The 18464-nt window shown below is 42.5% G+C and overlaps 1 protein-coding gene across 2 annotated transcripts in view; it reads right to left on the bottom strand.

Annotated features, from left to right (window-relative positions):
• Window positions 1-18464, bottom strand: part of LOC311233114 (uncharacterized protein) — a 69317-nt gene that overhangs the window by 19633 nt on the left and 31220 nt on the right. For both annotated transcript variants that reach the window (XM_084320003.1, XM_084320002.1), the window contains 2 exons: window positions 12317-12430; window positions 3491-3606 (listed from right to left, as the gene is read on the bottom strand). In XM_084320003.1, the coding sequence (XP_084176129.1) occupies window positions 3491-3606; window positions 12317-12430 (230 nt within the window). The remainder of the gene's footprint in view (window positions 1-3490; window positions 3607-12316; window positions 12431-18464) is intronic.

Genomic DNA, 18464 nt, shown 5'->3' with positions numbered 1-18464 from the left:
GATCATTTCCGATATTACATTTTAATGCCAATATCGGTAGGCCGATAATATCGAAAATCTCTGATAATGACAATACATTTGAATCAGATCTCATCTTGAGATCGCTACCTGTTGAGTGGATCAGCATGGTGCAATGCCGAACATCTGAAGCCGTTTTATATACGGCACATTTTGCCACCGTCATGTTCATATTGTGTTTACCTCCGCCTGAGTAACGCGTTGATGACAGAGCGGAGCAGGAGCTTGAACCGGAGCCCTGCTGGTGTGAGAGCACCCAGTGAGGACCTCACCTGGGCTCACAACACCCAACAGATAATCAAAGAATCCCAGCAACTACTACTTCCTAAGATCTGCTTTTAACACCATGCAGATATACTCTCATTCAGAGACTTATTGACACAGGGGTTAAATGGAGATATCATCCATCTGATCAGAGACTTCCTCTCTGACCGCCCTCAACGGGTCCGTGTTAATGGAAGTCTATCTGATGTCACTACGCTCAACACAGGAGCACCGCAGGGGACCATTTTATCTCCTTTACTTTTCTCCTTGTATACAAACAAACAAGTTACAAATGGACTGTGATAACTTTTGCTTGTTTAAATACGCAGATAATATGGCCTTGTTGCCTTACTCAAGAAGAGGGATACTATATGAGAGGGTACATACAGGGACCATGAGAGGGTACATACAGGGACCGTGAGAGGGTACATACAGGGACCATGAGAGGGTACATACAGGGACCGTGAGAGGGTACATACAGGGACCATGAGAGGGTCCATACAGGGACCATGAGGGGGTACATACAGGGACCATGAGAGGGTACATACAGGGACCGTGAGAGGGTACATACAGGGACCGTGAGAGGGTCCATACAGGGACCGTGAGAGGGTACATACAGGGACCATGAGAGGGTACATACAGGGACCATGAGAGGGTACATACAGGGACCATGAGAGGGTACATACAGGGACCGTGAGAGGGTACATACAGGGACCATGAGAGGGTACATACAGGGACCATGAGAGGGTACATACAGGGACCGTGAGAGGGTACATACAGGGACCGTGAGAGGGTACATACAGGGACCATGAGAGGGTCCATACAGGGACCATGAGAGGGTCCATACAGGGACCATGAGAGGGTCCATACAGGGACCATGAGAGGGTCCATACAGGGACCATGAGAGGGTCCATACAGGGACCATGAGAGGGTACATACAGGGACCATGAGAGGGTACATACAGGGACCATGAGAGGGTACATACAGGGACCATGAGAGGGTACATACAGGTACCATGAGAGGGTACATACAGGGATCATGAGAGGGTCCATACAGGGACCATGAGAGGGTACATACAGGGACCATGAGAGGGTACATACAGGTACCATGAGAGGGTACATACAGGGACCATGAGAGGGTACATACAGGGACCATGAGAGGGTACATACAGGTACCATGAGAGGGTACATACAGGGACCATGAGAGGGTACATACAGGGACCATGAGAGGGTCCATACAGGGACCATGAGAGGGTCCATACAGGGACCATGAGAGGGTCCATACAGGGACCATGAGAGGGTCCATACAGGGACCATGAGAGGGTACATACAGGGACCACGTGTCATCTCTCCTGAACTGGTGAAAAGAAAGTTTAGAGATGAATGTAAGTAAAACTAAGGAACTTGTCATACATAACAACAGTATCGAGGACGTGGGCGACGTGCGAGACAGAAGAGGGCTGAAGCACGGAGAGAGAGAAGGAGATACAAACCAAATTATTAAGTAAACAATAAACAAGGTGGCCTATTGGGATGTTAGATCCTAATGTGAAAAACTGATTTTTATATGTCTGCACTTTGTGTGCTCATTTTGTGCCTCTGTTTTTTCTGTTGTGAAACACTATGAGCTGCAATTCTTGTATGAAAGGTGCTATACAAATAAAGTGTATTATTATTATTATTATTAATGCTCTCCACCTGGTCAAACAAGACCACAGTGTCAAACAGACTCTCTAATGCTCTCCACCTGATCAACCAAGACCAGTGTCAAACAGACTGACATTGTCCACCTGGTCAACCAAGACCACAAAGTTCCTCTCAAAACTCCAGTCCCGCAAACCCACCTGGTCCCACCAGGTCTGACATCAAGGCTACCCCATCATCACTTCCCCTTAATTGGCTGGTATCAATCCCCGTTTCCTGAGCCTTTCAACCATTGTGTAGTGTGATGTGTGCCTGGTGCCAGTGTCTCGCAGCCATTGAGCCTGTAGCCCAAGGTTGGGTGCTACCCAGTGGTGAAGGAGGCCATTTACATCCTACACTGTAAAGTACTAGGAGTGTCTAGAAAACCACAATATAAATACAATGATAATTCATTCATAGTTTCAGGTCATGACCGTGAATTGCATGCAATAGTATTGATTCTGAATTCCAACTCAACTTCTAACATGAGGTGACTGGCTCAGGAGGTAAAGTGGTCGTCTGGTAATCGGAATGTTCCCCGTTCGATTCCCACTCCTCCCGGGGAGCATGTCAAAGTGTCCTTGAGCAAGAAAACGTAACCCCTCATTGCTCCCAATGAGCAGGTTGGCACCTTGCACCGTTGGTGTGTGAATGGGTGAATGTGAGGAACAAAATCGCAAAGCGCTTTGGATAAAATCGCTATATAAATGCACCATTTAACACACACATTAGAAAGAGATAAAGTAACAGTCTTATCCGACCCAGATTTGACCGTTGGGCTTTAAAGTTAAAACCGCTCTGATTTTCTAATTCTCTTCGACACAAAAGTCAAAACACCACTTCAGAACCCTGACTTGTATTGTTAAAAGTAGAAGTGTTTACACTCACTAGAACAGATATTATGGCTAGATGATGCCTCAACCACAATCAAAATTTTCGATTGATTTGCTTGATTAATTTGGATGTATCTTAGCTAACCGACTAATCGTCCAAGAATCAGGAATAATCCAACACCAATCTCTCTGAGCAGGGTTTTACTCACACTAGTCTGAGCAGGGTTTTGGTCTGAGATTTGTTAGAAAAGGTACACAACAGGGGTACATTGTACATCCCACTATCAAAGTCTGCTGCGCAAACTAAACTGAGTGTGTTTGGTTAGAGTGTCTCTCTCTCCACACCTCTCTCTCTCTCGCTAAGAGACAGTAGGCTACAGACAAACACCCAGTCAAGAACAAGACTAGGCAAGCCTAGTTAAGCAAGACACAGCCAAGAATGAGACATGGCAAGCCTAATTAAGCAAGATACAGCCAAGAACAAGAATAGGCAAGCCTAGTTAAGCAAGACCCAGCCAAGAACAAGACTAAGCAAGCCTAGTTAAGCAAGACCCAGCCAAGAACAAGACTAGGCAAGCAATTATTATTATAATTTTTTTAATACAGTATATCTATATTTTTATCATGTAAAAGTTTATATATAAAATCTGCAAATGGATTATGCAAAACAACTCCCAATGTAATATTTCTTACCGCTGACAATCTTTTGAGTGGGATTTTCAAGAGTCTTGTCTGTAGTTTAGCTCCACTCTTCTCTCCAAGCTCCTCATAACCTTGGATTACAAACCAGTCTGTATCCTTTTCTGAAACTGAGAGAACCGTAAAATTTGTATTTGTTTATTAAAAAAGATCGCCATTAGCTGATGCCAATGGCACCAGCTAGTCTTCCTCAGGTCCAAAGTCCCACATATCAATATATACATACAAATATACATACACACACGCACATACAATGAATAAAAGAAAAAAAAAAATTATTGTTCTTTAAAAAAAGTTTTTATCATCATTCCATTTGGGCTGTGGGGTGTGCTTAACACATTAACTGCCACGGAGTTTGCCCGTCTCATACCACTCTCTGCCACCACTCTAAGCCTATGGAGATGTTCACCTTCTTTGCCGTGCTATAACTTTTTAAATTGTATTGCTAAATTGACATTACTATGGCCCATTCAACATCGATTATCTATCGTTCAGGATGTAGGAACGTTATACTTTTTCAGTCATAGATTCATACGAAATATGTTTTTATCGTTTTCTGCAGTAATTCCTAGAACGTGAGTTATAGGCATATACGCATATATAGATTATCAACTGCCGTTTGTTGCCGATACACGCTATATTAAAAATTTCAACTGTACATGATCCTAAACGTTATGACTCATCATGCGTGGATGAACGGGGGGGGGGGGGGGGGGTTGTTTATAATTCCGTGATCGTCAGTAAATGCTTTATGTAGTATGGGTGATATATTGATCAGAGCAGTTTGCATTAATAATAATAAACAAACACGCTGAAAGTAACGTTACTGTCCTCTTACCGTTCGCCGATGAGACTGGAAGAAAAATATCCCACTTATTTGATGTGGATCGACTAGATCCATTTCCGGTTTGTATAATAATAATAAATGCCCAAATCATATCGATTATTGAGTTATGGCAGCGATCCATATACACGGATGTGTGTCTAGAGTCCCGCAACAATATGTGAGTGCCGGACGCATTTCCCAGATGCACGGAGATCACCAGAGATCCATTTCCGGTTGCAACTCGCCCCCGATCATCCACAAGGCGGCAGTATTGAAGCGTTGCAGAGTTGTGCAGGCTCCCACTGTAATGTATGGGTGAGGGGATTATGAATACCATGGCGAAAAAATGAAATATGATCTCAATAACGTTGGACGCCGTGGAATGGCAGAATTAGCATGACCTTGAAACACGTTGTACGACGTTATTGGCGCCCAATGTGTTAATGTCTGAAGGACTCGACTGAAGGCTTCTTGTCCTCTGCGAAAGCATGCAATTGGTCCACCAGGTGGATACATCTTGATATTTGTCTAGTGTGTTCATTAGACAGGTGAAATCCTCTTTCAGTGTCTCTGTGCCCGTTTTCTTAGGCAGTTAGCATTGCTGGTATGTGCGCCATTAGCGTTAGCCACGCTTATAGGCCTCTTTGCTTTTGGAAAGAGTGAAAAAAAAAATATATATATATATATTGTGCATTCGACTAAGAGGTTGGCAGTCGACTATGGCTCCTTTCGATTGATTAGTCGACTATTCGACTAGTCATGGTCAGCCCTAGTCATTTGTAATCAGATTTGTAATTTGACTTGCCACAAATCTCACCCCACTTATTGTCTAGTGATTAATTCTGTATTTACAGGTGAAAACTGACCGGAGGAACATACTGCAGGGAGACCATCTGGCCGCTTGTATGCGTCTCAGCATCAATGGGCCCCCTACCAGTGAATTCCCTACCAAAGAGCCCTGGAGCTTTTCTTTCAAAAGCCCAGGAAAATTAAATGCTCTAAGGCAGAATGTAGCCTATGCCACTGAGACTTCTTAGGTGTAAAGTCACAAGTGCTGTTGTAGTGTTATGATTTGTGTATGTTAGACAGTTAGTATGTTCCATGTATCTATGTCTATGTTTTCTATTTATAGTATCTATTAAATCATCTATATCTATGTTCAATACAAATAGTGTACATTTAAGTGTTGAGGCATGTCATTAATCTTGACTTTTACCCTGATTACAACTACATTGCAAACAAATTGTATCTTATCAAGTGAAAATATCTTGTATTTGGTACAATAATTTAGCTTTTTTTCTGATTTTGGTCAATGTAATCTTGTTTTAAAAAACAAGATTGACATTTTCTTAAAACAAGATTAAATTGACCAAAATCAAGAAAAATAATAAGCCAAATTATCTGCCAGTGGAATAAGATAATCCACGATAATTCTACAAAATATTGGATTTATTGTACCAAATACAAGATATTTTCACTTGATAAGATTTCATTTTTTGCAGTGTACAAATATGCAGCTACCTGAGCCTCCAGAGCACTTCTAGTAGGGCTGGACGGTATGGTCTAAAATGTATATCACAGTATAATTTGAAGCATAGACGGTAACGGTATATATCACGGTATATTAACTTATCTTAAAATGTCTATATAAATGCTTCTAAAGGGGTAAAACACTGGTATGGCAGCTATTACTGTACTCTTGTATTACTAGGACATATTTCACATAGTACAGAGGTATTTTAAGAAAATGTATTGTGCAAAACTGCAATAGAAAAATGCAAAACCTTTTCTCAAGTATCTGCAGGCAGGTAACGTAACGCGTATCTTGGATCCAGTGCTTTGACCATGTCTTTAAAGCCCTTTCTATCGACAGTTTGAAAAGGAACCATGTCATTACACAAGTAAACAGTGACAGCGTTTGTTATGTCGGTCCACCGCTGGCTTTTTTTGTCGTTTAACTTAACCTAAAACGTAAATAATCAAAAATAATAAAATTATTCTGTTACAGCTGCTGAGCTATACTATAGCTAATAGCAATCAATATCTTCCTTTTTAATGAAATAGGTTTAAGAATCTAATCAGGATTGTTAGCACAGAGAGAGAGAGAGAGAGAGGGATGGGGAGACCGAGTGAGAGAGAGTGAGAGAGAGAGGGAGGGAGGGGGCTGCTGCTAGAGTGGAGCTAACGTTGGCTTGCTGAATCTACATCAACAGGCTGCTAGGAGTGGAGCTAACGTTCGTTTTCTGAAGGCTACATCAACAGTTAACATTACATAAGGTTTTAGCGTGTAGCTGTGTGCAACGCAGGGCTAGTTCGCTTCTAGAATTGAAGGTCCGCTTTGTTCTGTGTCTATTATGAAATGACAATTGCGCGTTGACACGCCGACTACGCAAAGCCTCTGTGCTCGTAAAATATTTTTTCCAGTTCGCACATATCTATTTTGCGAGTGAAATAATCACACTGTAGAGCCCTGCAACAGCAAGCTAAAGTTAGCTCCACTTAGCAGCCCCCTCCCTCCACACTGTGGTTACGTCAATGCTACTTTAGAGTTGCTCTACCGGTCACAAGGTATAGTCAAGATCCATACCGTAGCGCAAATTCATACCGTTTATACCATATACCGTTTATACCGTCCACCCCTAACTTCTAGTGTCAGCGGACACACCAAAAACCTCCTAGCAAATTCACATGCACATGACTCCATGAACATGAATAACTAGGGGTGGAACGGTACGCATTAGAACCGTACACCGTTCGGTACGACCTCCACGGTTCGGGGCATGTGTGTAATGTTCGGTAATTGGGATGTGTTAGCCTCGAGCTAGGCTAACGTTACGTTAGCCCCAAGCTAACTAACTTTAGCTGCAAGCTAACTAACTTTAGCTGCGAGCTAACTAACGTTAGCCGCAAGCTAACCGTGGAAACACTCACAGCGAAGTGACTCCACAACACCAGAGTGGGGAATGGGGGGTATATTGACGAGGCTTGACAACAGAGGTTCAAAGATAACTGTTTGTGTTCAATAACGAGCCAGGAGAATAGAGCGTCTGTGTCAACTGTGCCGTGTGTCTGTATTGCCAACCCATAACACGACATTTACATCCTGGTCCCTGCTGGGACATACCAACTCCACACACCACTGTGGGGGGGTTTATATAACATTCCCCATTCCCTTGTAACATCTCCCCTCTTTTTTTTTTTTTTACAGTTACACAATTCCTAAATTGCAAATAATTATTAATACAAGTAACCCCATAAACGTCCTTATTTAAAACCCTAATAATATTTTCTGTGACTTTTCCTTTTTGATAAGAACGTCTAGTGCTGGTTGAGCATATGCATACTTTATGTTGATGGCCTTTGTCTATAATGTGGTCACAAAATGGAAAGGTTTAATTTAGAGGTGGGCATAGATTAATTTTTTTTATCTAGATTAATCTATCTGCAATCCTGGAGTTAAGATTAATCTAGATTAAAATGGCTCATTTGAAGTCTGCCGAAGGCATTCAAAATATGTGTGTTCTACCCAAATAATGAACAGAAGTAAGTCCTTACTTTTTCTTTCCTCCTTACGTTTCTCAGGCCAGGTGGCCCATTACACCATGAGCCCATCTCCCGTTTCCAAAATGCATTACAGACTGTTTGAAAAAAGCTGTTTTGCTATGATAATTGGTAATGCAATATCAAAATAATGTTCAATAAGATGTACTTGTGTTTAATAAATTGTTTTATTCAGAACACAAATAATGTTACCAGTAGGCTTGGGCGGTATGAAGGTATTACGGTATACCAGGGTATTTCGAAATCCTGTCGGTATGGTTTTCAATACCGTGACGTCACAGACTGTGCGCCAAATCACAGATGCGTTGCTTGTAGTGCACAGCACGTGCCAGCAGAGGGCAGGGCAGTCTTTTTTTCCCTCTCTCAGTCAGAGCTCAGCAGAGCCACGCGCGTGTTCCTGTGGGTCTTTCATCTCACATGCGTGTCAATCTGCACGACAAATAAAGACTTAGGGCTAGATCCACAAAGAATGGATTGCACAGAGCAAGTTGCACCCTTACTTACAATTCATTATGAATTGAAAATGGGCGACCCTGATGTAAACAAGACGAAAGTCTTTCGCTGGTCTGCATCCCCTTAACAATGGTGTGTATTGATTTTATTAACAGATTGCAGAATGTGTACAATACAGTACGGCTCAATACACACAATTGTTAAGGGGATGCAGACCAGAGAAAGACTTTAGTCTTGTTTACATCAGGGTCCCCCATTTTCAATTCATAATGAATTGTAAGTAAGGGTGCAACTTGCTCCGTGCAATCCATTCTTTGTGGATCTAGCCCTTATTCTTCTATAGAATGCGGTTATGGACCGGTGGCCGTCCGTTTATTAAGGTCGAATGGATGGACCATGGGTCCACTTCCAGACATTGGATGATTGAGGAATCAGGAAACGGAGCGTTTTTCTAACGTTTTGAAATGGATTCGTGCATGAATGTGGACTCGGACGCGTTGTTTGGGTACCGGTAAGTAAGTTATGTTATGGTTAAGCGTATGGAAGATGAACGTACGAGTTATGAATGCCGGGAGTGTATGTTTCGTAAAGCCTTCCAGTTCGACTGTGTGTGTGCGTATTGGCTTCGGTGATTCACTACAGGGGTTTAACGGCTTAAGCTGGGTTTTGATTATCACTTAATCAATGCGTCTGAATGTGTAGTTGTGTACTACTGTCGTGAGTTTGTGAGTCACATTGGTCTAATTTCAGCCTCCGTTATACGTTATTTGTTCCGTATGACTCGTTTCATATGTGTGTATCTCGAATGTGCTCGCTGATTTGTTTAAGTTGGTAACACGGGTCGCTAAGGAATTTAGGTTTGAAGTTGAAGAAAGTGCACTTTTAGGTTGAAAGAACGGCCCTAATGTCAACGTGTTTCAATATAACCGTTATGTATGGTGATAACGAGTATATTGTTAACTTAGCTCCGCTCCGCCCCCACTGATGAAAGTCATACCGTCATAATACCCATACCGGGGTGTGATGTCAGCAAGGTATGACGTATGAATTATACCGCCCAAGCCTAGTTACCAGTACAGTCACTCAGTAGCTATGTGACATGGCTTGACTCAATCAGTCCAATCTCTACTTCTCCTTCTTCCACCAGTCACTCAGGCAGACCAGCTTGTTCACATTGGCTGGTGACAAACTAGCTCTCTTCTTCTGTACAATATGGCCTGATAAAGAGAACAGTCTCTCGCATGGGACAGTTGAGGCAGGGGTCCCCAAGTACTTCAGGGCAATGTGGGCCAGCTTACCATATACAGCAGTGTGGTCTGACCACCACTTTAGTGGACACTGATACCTCTCCACAGTAGGGCTGGACGGTATGGTCTAAAATGTATATCACGGTATAATTTGAAGTATAGACGGTAACGGTATATATCACGGTATATTCATCTATCTTAAAATGTCTATATAAATGCTTCTGAAGGGGTAAAACACTGGTATGGCAGCTATTACTGTACTCTTGTATTACTAGGACATATTTCACATAGTACAGAGGTATTTTAAGAAAATGTATTGTGCAAAACTGCAATAGAAAATTGCAAAACCTTTTCTCAAGTGTCTGCTGGCAGGTAACGCATATCTTGGATCGTGTTTTGACCATGTCTATCGACAGTTTGAAAAGGAACCATGTCCTTACTAAGGCTGTCAAAGTTAACGCGGTATTAACGCGTTATCGCCCGATTCTTATTAACGCCACTATTTTTTTTAACTCACGATTAACTTTCAATAAAAAGATTTTAAATTTTTTTTAATGAAAAACAACGTATCGAATCGAAACGAAAACCGTGACCACAAAACCGTGATACGTACCGAACCGTGGATTTTGTGAACCGTTCCACCCCTATGAATAACCTATCTTGAAGAATTCTAAGGTAGTTTTAAGTTATTTCTCTGGCAGCATGCGCTAATATGGATTCTGGCGGCACGTGCGCCCAGCACAGCACGGCTGATGAATTTTTTTTCAAGGGGGAACACTGAATCCACACCATCCACAAGGGTAAATTCATAACCTCACATCTAGAAACCTAAGAATATTGTATCTATGTTGCAGAGTCTTCAATCTCTGGACCAAAAGATTTCCTTATGGATTTATTCCCAACTTTGACCAGGGGCCGGCCATATAGAGGAGGGTCTACCGGCTAGTGCAAGACAGTCAAAGCTATTCCCTTTATAAAGAGTAATGAAACACATTTATTATTTTACTTTCCATCGATCAGACTCTTCAAGAATGTATATGTTAAAATACCTAACTTTATTATGGTTTCCCCTACCATTGCCTTGGCGGGGCAGCACACCCCGCCAACGGGACGCCCCGCCCCTCCAGAAAGAATTATATATAAAAATATAAATTATATACTATATATATTTTTTTTTTTTAATTAACTGGATAGTTCATATAAGCCATTCTCCCTTTCTGTGTGTGTGTGTGTGTGTGTGTGTGTGTGTGTGTGTGTGTGTGTGTGTGTGTGTGCGTGCGCCCATCCCAACTCTGGTCTTTGGCAAGTTTGATAGTATTTACTATTTACTGAGGATGGCCAGATAATGTTGATATTTAAACTTAAAAAATTATTATACAGAGAGAAGCTTCAGCAAGTACAAAACGCTGCTGACCGACAAAAGACATTCCCTCACTGAGGAAAACACAAAGGCCTAACCATCATGTATCACAATGGTGATGTCAGCCAGAGATGGGGAAAAGCATGAACCTTTAAAGGACATCTCTTTGAAATAAATTACATTTTACAGTTTTTTTTCTGATTTCTTTTAAACAAATGATTATTTTGTATTATTTAACTATTTAATTATTATTTAGTTATTGCACTGCACTGGCAGTTGAACTGCATTGAACTGAACTGGAAAAAAGAAACCTCATAACCTAACTGGCACTGAACATTGAACTACACTGGCACTGTTTGCAGATGTACTGTTATTAAAGTTAGTTAAAAACATAATTTTGTATCGTTTTCTTTGGTTAAATCCAAAGGAAAAAAATATAAAATCAGAGACATCCGAAAATAGTGAAAATTCATATCCGAAAACAGGAAAAGATAAAAATGGATTTCATAGGCCCCTAGTTAAAGGAAAACTCCAACATTTTGGGAAATTAGCTTATTTGCCATCTACCCTGGAGTTAGACAAGAAGATACATACCTTTTTCTTCTCTGTGCATGCAGTAGGAGTAGGAAGACGTTGGGAACTAGGCTAATGGAGGAACCTACTTCCAGTGACTGACGCTAAGCTAGGCTAACGGTGCGTGTCTTCCTACTCCTACTGCATGGACAGAGAAGAAAAAAGGTATGCATCTTCTTGTCTAACTCCAGGGTAGATGGCAAATAAGCTAATTTCCCAACATGTTGGAGTTTTCCTTTAAGGTGAGTCACTCTGAAAATCTGCTCTGATAAACTGACTCTTGGTCAGAGCGTCCAGTGTGCACTCTGAGCCCTCAGAATTTCCGAACAACTTGAGTTCGCTCGCTCTGACACTGGTTGTAAATAGTTATGAGTGTTGTATGTGCCTCCCTGTATTGTAAATAGTTCATATGTGTGTTGTCACTACTGTATGTATAATTGTAAATAAGTAAATTTTTATTTATTTACCTAATTTATGTGCAATCGTTTCATTTCAGCTCAGTGTAGTGAAATGCACCGATACTAGCAACCGCCTTACTGCGCGTGTCTATGACGACACTGTTGACACCACGTATCCGTGACACACGCGCCCCGCGAAAACACTAGTCATTTTGGGGGCCTACCACCCCCCCCCTGAAAAAAATCCTAGGGGAAACACTGAAATGAAAATCACAGATTGGGGCTTAATGGAAAGAATGAGAGGAGGGAAAGCTATGGACACACAGACAGAGAGACAACTGTGCTGCAACAGAAGAAAGACAACAAGAGAAAATAAAGACAATAAAAAGAAAAGTAACATACTGATATCCTGATGGTCTGTGGGCTCCTCCTTCAGCCCAGTGGAAATATCCATGTTTGGGTCTAGTGTGTCCTGAGCCTCTTCTTTCTTAATCATCAGTAGGTCGCTGGGTGGATCTGGAGCAGAGGGAGACAGCAACTAAGAACTTACAGTAGCATGGAAAAGTATTTGGTCACTTTCTGATTTCCTCTGTAATTACATCCTCCTTCCTATTGACCCAAGATGGCGGCACATACACAACACGAAGGTTAACAGCAAGCGCTCAGGGGCTTGGGAGGTAGAACGGTTGTCTGGTATAATACATTTTAACGTGTGAGAAATGCAGCCAATCAAGTCACTTTGCTTTAATTTCTGGCACGTTAGACATGTTTCTTGGTAGCAGATAGGAATTTGAGAGGGTAGATCTGGGGCAGAGGGAGACAGCTAAATAAAGTGCACCAAATAGTTAGGCTACATGTGAACAGAGTTTGATGAAATGAAAGAATGAGAGACAAAGCTATGGAGACAAAGCTATACAAATATGATAGAGCAGAGGAAGGAGAAGACAGAATCAAGATAAGAGAAAAAAAGGTAACATGCTGATATCCTGGTGGTCTGTGGGCTCCTCCTTCATCTCAAAGGAAGTATCCTTGGGTGGGTCTAGCGCAGGGGTCGGCAATTAGGTTTGGCGGCGGGCCAATTTTTCCCCAAGCCATTGAATGGCGGGCCAGAACCAAAAACAATGGCTAATTTAATATAATGATAGTGAAACATGTTTAACTCTGTCAAAATAAACGAGCTGCATAGGTGGCATAATAAACTGTAAACGACATATACATGCACTGAACATTATACCTTTGTCTTTTTTCCATTGTATTATAAAGCGCCTCTCTATCGGTCTATCCTACATTATGCGCGCGCAACCGTCTATCTGACGGCCACGGACCGGTTTAATGTTGAATGTTTAATGTTAAAACTATCGATTTATATGGAATTCGTTAAAACGTATCCGTTGTCTTACTTATTATTATACTTATTGAATCTCAAACAAGCCTCGTCTTGTTAAATGAGACGGTCTGGTCTACAAAGGAGACTGGGGCTGACTCATCCAGATTGCGGAATCCCCCGCGATCGATTGACACTTCCGCTAAATATATTAATCTAGCTACTAACTGGGGAGACTGATCAATTACGGATAAAGGAATATAGTGGGACGATCGATTATGATAGTTAACCTTGTTAGATGAGGCTGCACTGGAAATGGAGCTAATGGACTTCCGAATGTCTCGTAATTCAAATACATATAGCGCCGTCATTTCAGGAGCTTCTTCAAGCACTCTTTTTGTTTAAAGTTAATTGCATTGTTTTTGCATTGTTTTTAATTGCATTACTGTTCATATGCATGTGTGGTGCCGTCAGTCATGAGTAAAGATAAAGCTTGAATGACTTACTGAACTGGTGTTTTTATTTCATGGACTTGTGTTTCCCATTTCAGCACCACGCGCTGTCCACCTCACTTTGAGCAAGCCTATATATACGGTACATTGCACCTCACTGCCTATACCTGTTATTCACTCTCAACATGGATAAAACATAAAGTACCGGTATGCATATAATAAAAATAATATGATGAAAATAAAATAAATATCATATTCTCAAAACAAACTGACGGGCCAGAAATGATTGCTGGCGGGCCAATTTCGGCCGGCGGGGGCCGCCTATTGCCGACCCCTGAGCCTCTTCAATCCCTGTGTGTCAAATGCAAGGAAGCTTCCTATATAGGTAGCATTTCTAGGTAGGAAGTTTAAATGTTTAAGTTTTAGGCTGTCACAAACGGGTAGCATGCAGTAGGATTCAATGTTGTTCAACCAAAGTATTGGCTTCTGCTGTGTCAATACAAACTGAATTCTCTACACAGAAAGAGCTGCTTTTAAACACAAAGACTTGCCTCTGACTGGTGATAGCTCAATTAGCAGTTACACGCCAACAGTGTCACTGAGTGAAACTAAACAGAATTTTAGATTTAAGATTTACAACAACAAATACATTTGTTGTTGCAGACAAAGGTTAGGCTAACTAACTTTAGCTGCAAGCTAACTAACGTTAGCCGCAAGCTAACCGTGGAAACACTCACAGCGAAGTGACTCCACGACACCAGAGTGGGGAAGGGGGGTATATTGACGAGGCTTGAAAACAGAGGTTCAAAGATAACTGTGTTCAATAACGAGCCAGGAGAATAGAGCGTCTGTGTCAACTTTGCCGTGCGTCTGTATTGCCAACCCATAACACGACATTTACATCCTGGTCCCTGCTGGGACATACCAACTCCACACACCACTGTGGGGGGGTTTATATAACATTCCCCATTCCATTGTAACATCTCCTCTCTTTTTTCTTTAGATAACAGTTACAAAATTCCTTAGTGCAAATCATTATTAATACAAGTAACCCCATAAACGTCCTTATTTAAAACCCTAATAATATTTTCTGTGACTTTTCCTTTTTGATAAGAACGTCTAGTGCTGGTTGAGCATATGCATACTTTATGTTGATGGCCTTTGTCTGTAATGTGGTCACAAAAATGGAAAGGTTTAATTTAGAGGTCCTGGAGTTAATCTAGATTAATCTAGATTAAAATGGCTCATTTGAAGTCTGCCGAAGGCATTCAAAATATGTGTGTTCTACCCAAATAATGAACAGAAGTAAGTTGTTACTTTTTCTTTCCTCCTTACGTTTCTCAGGCCAGGTGGCCCATTACACCATGACCCCATCTCCCGTTTCCAAAATGCATTACAGACCGTTTGAAAAAGCTGTTTTGCTATGATAATTGGTAATGCAATATCAAAATCAAAATACCAGTGATATGGACCCTATGCAATTTGCATACAGGACAAACAGGTCCACCGACGACGCGGTCTCCCAGGTACTGCACAGCACCCTCTCGCACCTTGACCGTCAGAAGGGGGGCTATGTGAGACTGTTGTTCATTGACTACAGCTCAGCGTTCAACACCATAGTCCCCACCAGACTGGTGGACAAGCTGATCGAGCTGGGTCTGAGCTCCGCCCTGAGCGCCTGGGTACTGGACTTTGAGCGAAAGACCCCAGGCGGTCAGGGTGGGGGGTCAGACCTCCAACACCATCACCCTGAGCATCAGGTCCCCCCAGGGCTGTGTTCTGAGCCCCCTGCTGTACTCACTCTACACACACGACTGTGTGGCCAAGTTCAGCTCCAACTCCATAGTGAAGTTCGCAGATGACACGGTGGTGGTGGGGCTGATCTCGGACAACGACGAGAAGGCCTACCGGGAGGAGGTTGAGGTACTGGAACGCTGGTGCCAGGACAACAGCCTGCTCCTGAACATTGGTAAAACCAAGGAGCTGATCGTGGATTATAGGAGAGGACAGCAGGAGACGCACACACCACTGATGATTAACGGGGCTACCGTGGACAGGGTGAGCAGCTTCAAGTACCTGGGGGTCCACATCTCAGAGGACCTGACATGGTCAACACACATAGACACAGTAGTAAAGAAGGCGAAACAGCGTCTCTACCACCTGAGACAGTTAAGGAAGTTCAGAGTATCGGGAAAGATACTCCAGTCCTTCTACTCAGGAGCTGTAGAGAGCATCCTGACCGGAAACATCACTGCCTGGTATGGAAACAACACGGCACAGGACAAGAAGGCCCTACAGAGAGTGGTGCGCTCAGCCGAGCGTACCACGGGTATTGCACTACCCCCCCTGCAGGTTCTATACAACAAGAGGTGCAAATCCAGAGCCTGCAGGATAATGAAAGACCCTCACCACCCCAATAACAGCCTGTTTCAGCTGCTGAGGTCAGGCAGACGCCTGCGAACCCCAGCTACTAGGACAGAGCGGCTTAGGCTCAGCTTCTTCCCCCAGGCCATCAGAGCCATGAACAATGAACATTGAGTGCTCAGAACATTGAACTGTCCACACACAAGCACACATGAACACACACACGACACGCACACTGTGCACGCTCACACACGAGCAGCCACTTAACACTTTAACATGAGCGGGCACACACTCATGTCGCACACACGCACACTTATGGCCAAAGGAAAAGACACTTTAAATTAGAATAACAGGAACAGTGTATTGCACTACCAAAGCTAACTAGCATGTCCCATATGCTCTGTAAATAACTATGTACAGATACCGAGATGTCACTCCATGTTACCTGCTACCTGTTACTGCACAATGTTGTTTCCTTCTTTTGATTCTATTATATGTACCACTGTATTGCACATCGTTGCGGGCAAGACCACCCGCATTTCATTGTATACCTGTATGCCGTGACAATTAAAACTCTTGACTTGACTTGACTTGACTTGAAAATAATGTTCAATAAGATGTACTTGTGTTTAATAAATTGTTTTATTCAGAACACAAATAATGTTACCAGTAGGCTTGTATGACGGTATTACGGTATACCAGGGTATATCGAAATCCTGTCGGTATGATTTTCAATACCGTGACGTCACAGACTGTGCGCCAAATCACAGATGCGTTGCTTGTAGTGCACAGCACGTGCCAGCAGAGGGCAGGGCAGGGCAGTCTGTCTTTCCCTCTCTCAGTCAGAGCTCAGCAGAGCCACGCGCGTGTTCCTGTGGGTCTTTCATCTCGCATGTGTGTCAATCTGCACGACAAATAAAGACTTAGGGCTAGATCCACAAAGAATGGATTGCACAGAGCAAGTTGCACCCTTACTTACAATTCATTATGAATTGAAAATGGGCGACCCTGATGTAAACAAGACGAAAGTCTCTCTCTGGTCTGCATCCCCTTAACAATTGTGTGTATTGATTTTATTAACAGATTGCAGAATGTGTACAATACAGTACGGCTCAATACACACAATTGTTAAGGGGATGCAGACCAGAGAAAGACTTTCGTCTTGTTTACATCAGGGTCCCCCATTTTCAATTCATAATGAATTGTAAGTAAGGGTGCAACTTGCTCCGTGCAATCCATTCTTTGTGGATCTAGCCTTTATTCTTCTATAGAATGCGGTTATGGACCGGTGGCCATCCGTTTATTAAGGTCGAATGGATGGACCATGGGTCCACTTCCAGACATTGGATGATTGAGGAATCAGGAAACGGAGCGTTTTTCTAACGTTTTGAAATGGATTCGTGCATGAATGTGGACTCGGACGCGTTGTTTGGGTACCGGTAAGTAAGTTATGTTATGGTTAAGCGTATGGAAGATGAACGTACGAGTTACGAATGCCGGGAGTGTATGTTTCGCAAAGCGTTCCAGTTCGACTGTGTGTGTGCGTATTGGCTTCGGTGATTCACTACAGGGGTTTAACGGCTTAAGCTGGGTTTTGATTATCACTTAATCAATGCAGAATAAATTTTGTGCGTCTGTATGTGTAGTTGTGTACTACTGTCGTGAGTTTGTGAGTCACATTGGTCTAATTTCAGCCTCCGTTATACGTTATTTGTTCCGTATGACTCGTTTCATATGTGTGTGTCTCGAATGTGCGCGCTGATTTGTTTAAGTTGGTAACACGGGTCGCTAAGGAATTTAGGTTTGAGGTTGAAGAAAGTGCACTTTTAGGTTGAAAGAACGGCCCTAATGTCAACGTGTTTCAATATAACCGTTATGTATGGTGATAACAAGTATATTGTTAACTTAGCTCCGCTCCGCTCCCCCCCCGCTGATGAAAGTCATACCGTCATAATACCCATACCGGGGTGTGATGTCAGCAAGGTATGACGGTATGAAAAAAATTATACCGCCCAAGCCTAGTTACCAGTACAGTCACTCAGTAGCTATGTGACATGGCTTGACTCAATCAGTCCAATCTCTACTTCTCCTTCTTCCACCAGTCACTCAGGCAGACCAGCTTGTTCACATTGGCTGGTGACAAACTAGCTCTCTTCTTCTGTACAATATGGCCTGATAAAGAGAACAGTCGTTCGCATGGGACAGTTGAGGCAGGGGTTAGGGGTGGACGGTATAAACGGTATACGGTATAAATGGTATGAATTTGCTCTACGGTATGGATTTTGACTATACCGTGTAACCGGTAGATAGCAATGACGTCATGTAACCACAGCGCGACTATTTCACTCGCATTTGCCCCTAAAAATAGATAGAATTAGTCATAGATAATAGATATGTGCGAACTGGAAAA

Source organism: Notolepis coatsorum (genome assembly GCF_963971535.1).
Source record: "Notolepis coatsorum genome assembly, chromosome: 8".
Lineage (NCBI taxonomy): Eukaryota > Metazoa > Chordata > Actinopteri > Aulopiformes > Paralepididae > Notolepis > Notolepis coatsorum.
Note: the sequence above shows the minus strand (reverse complement) of the source record. Positions and strands in the feature narration are given on the sequence as shown.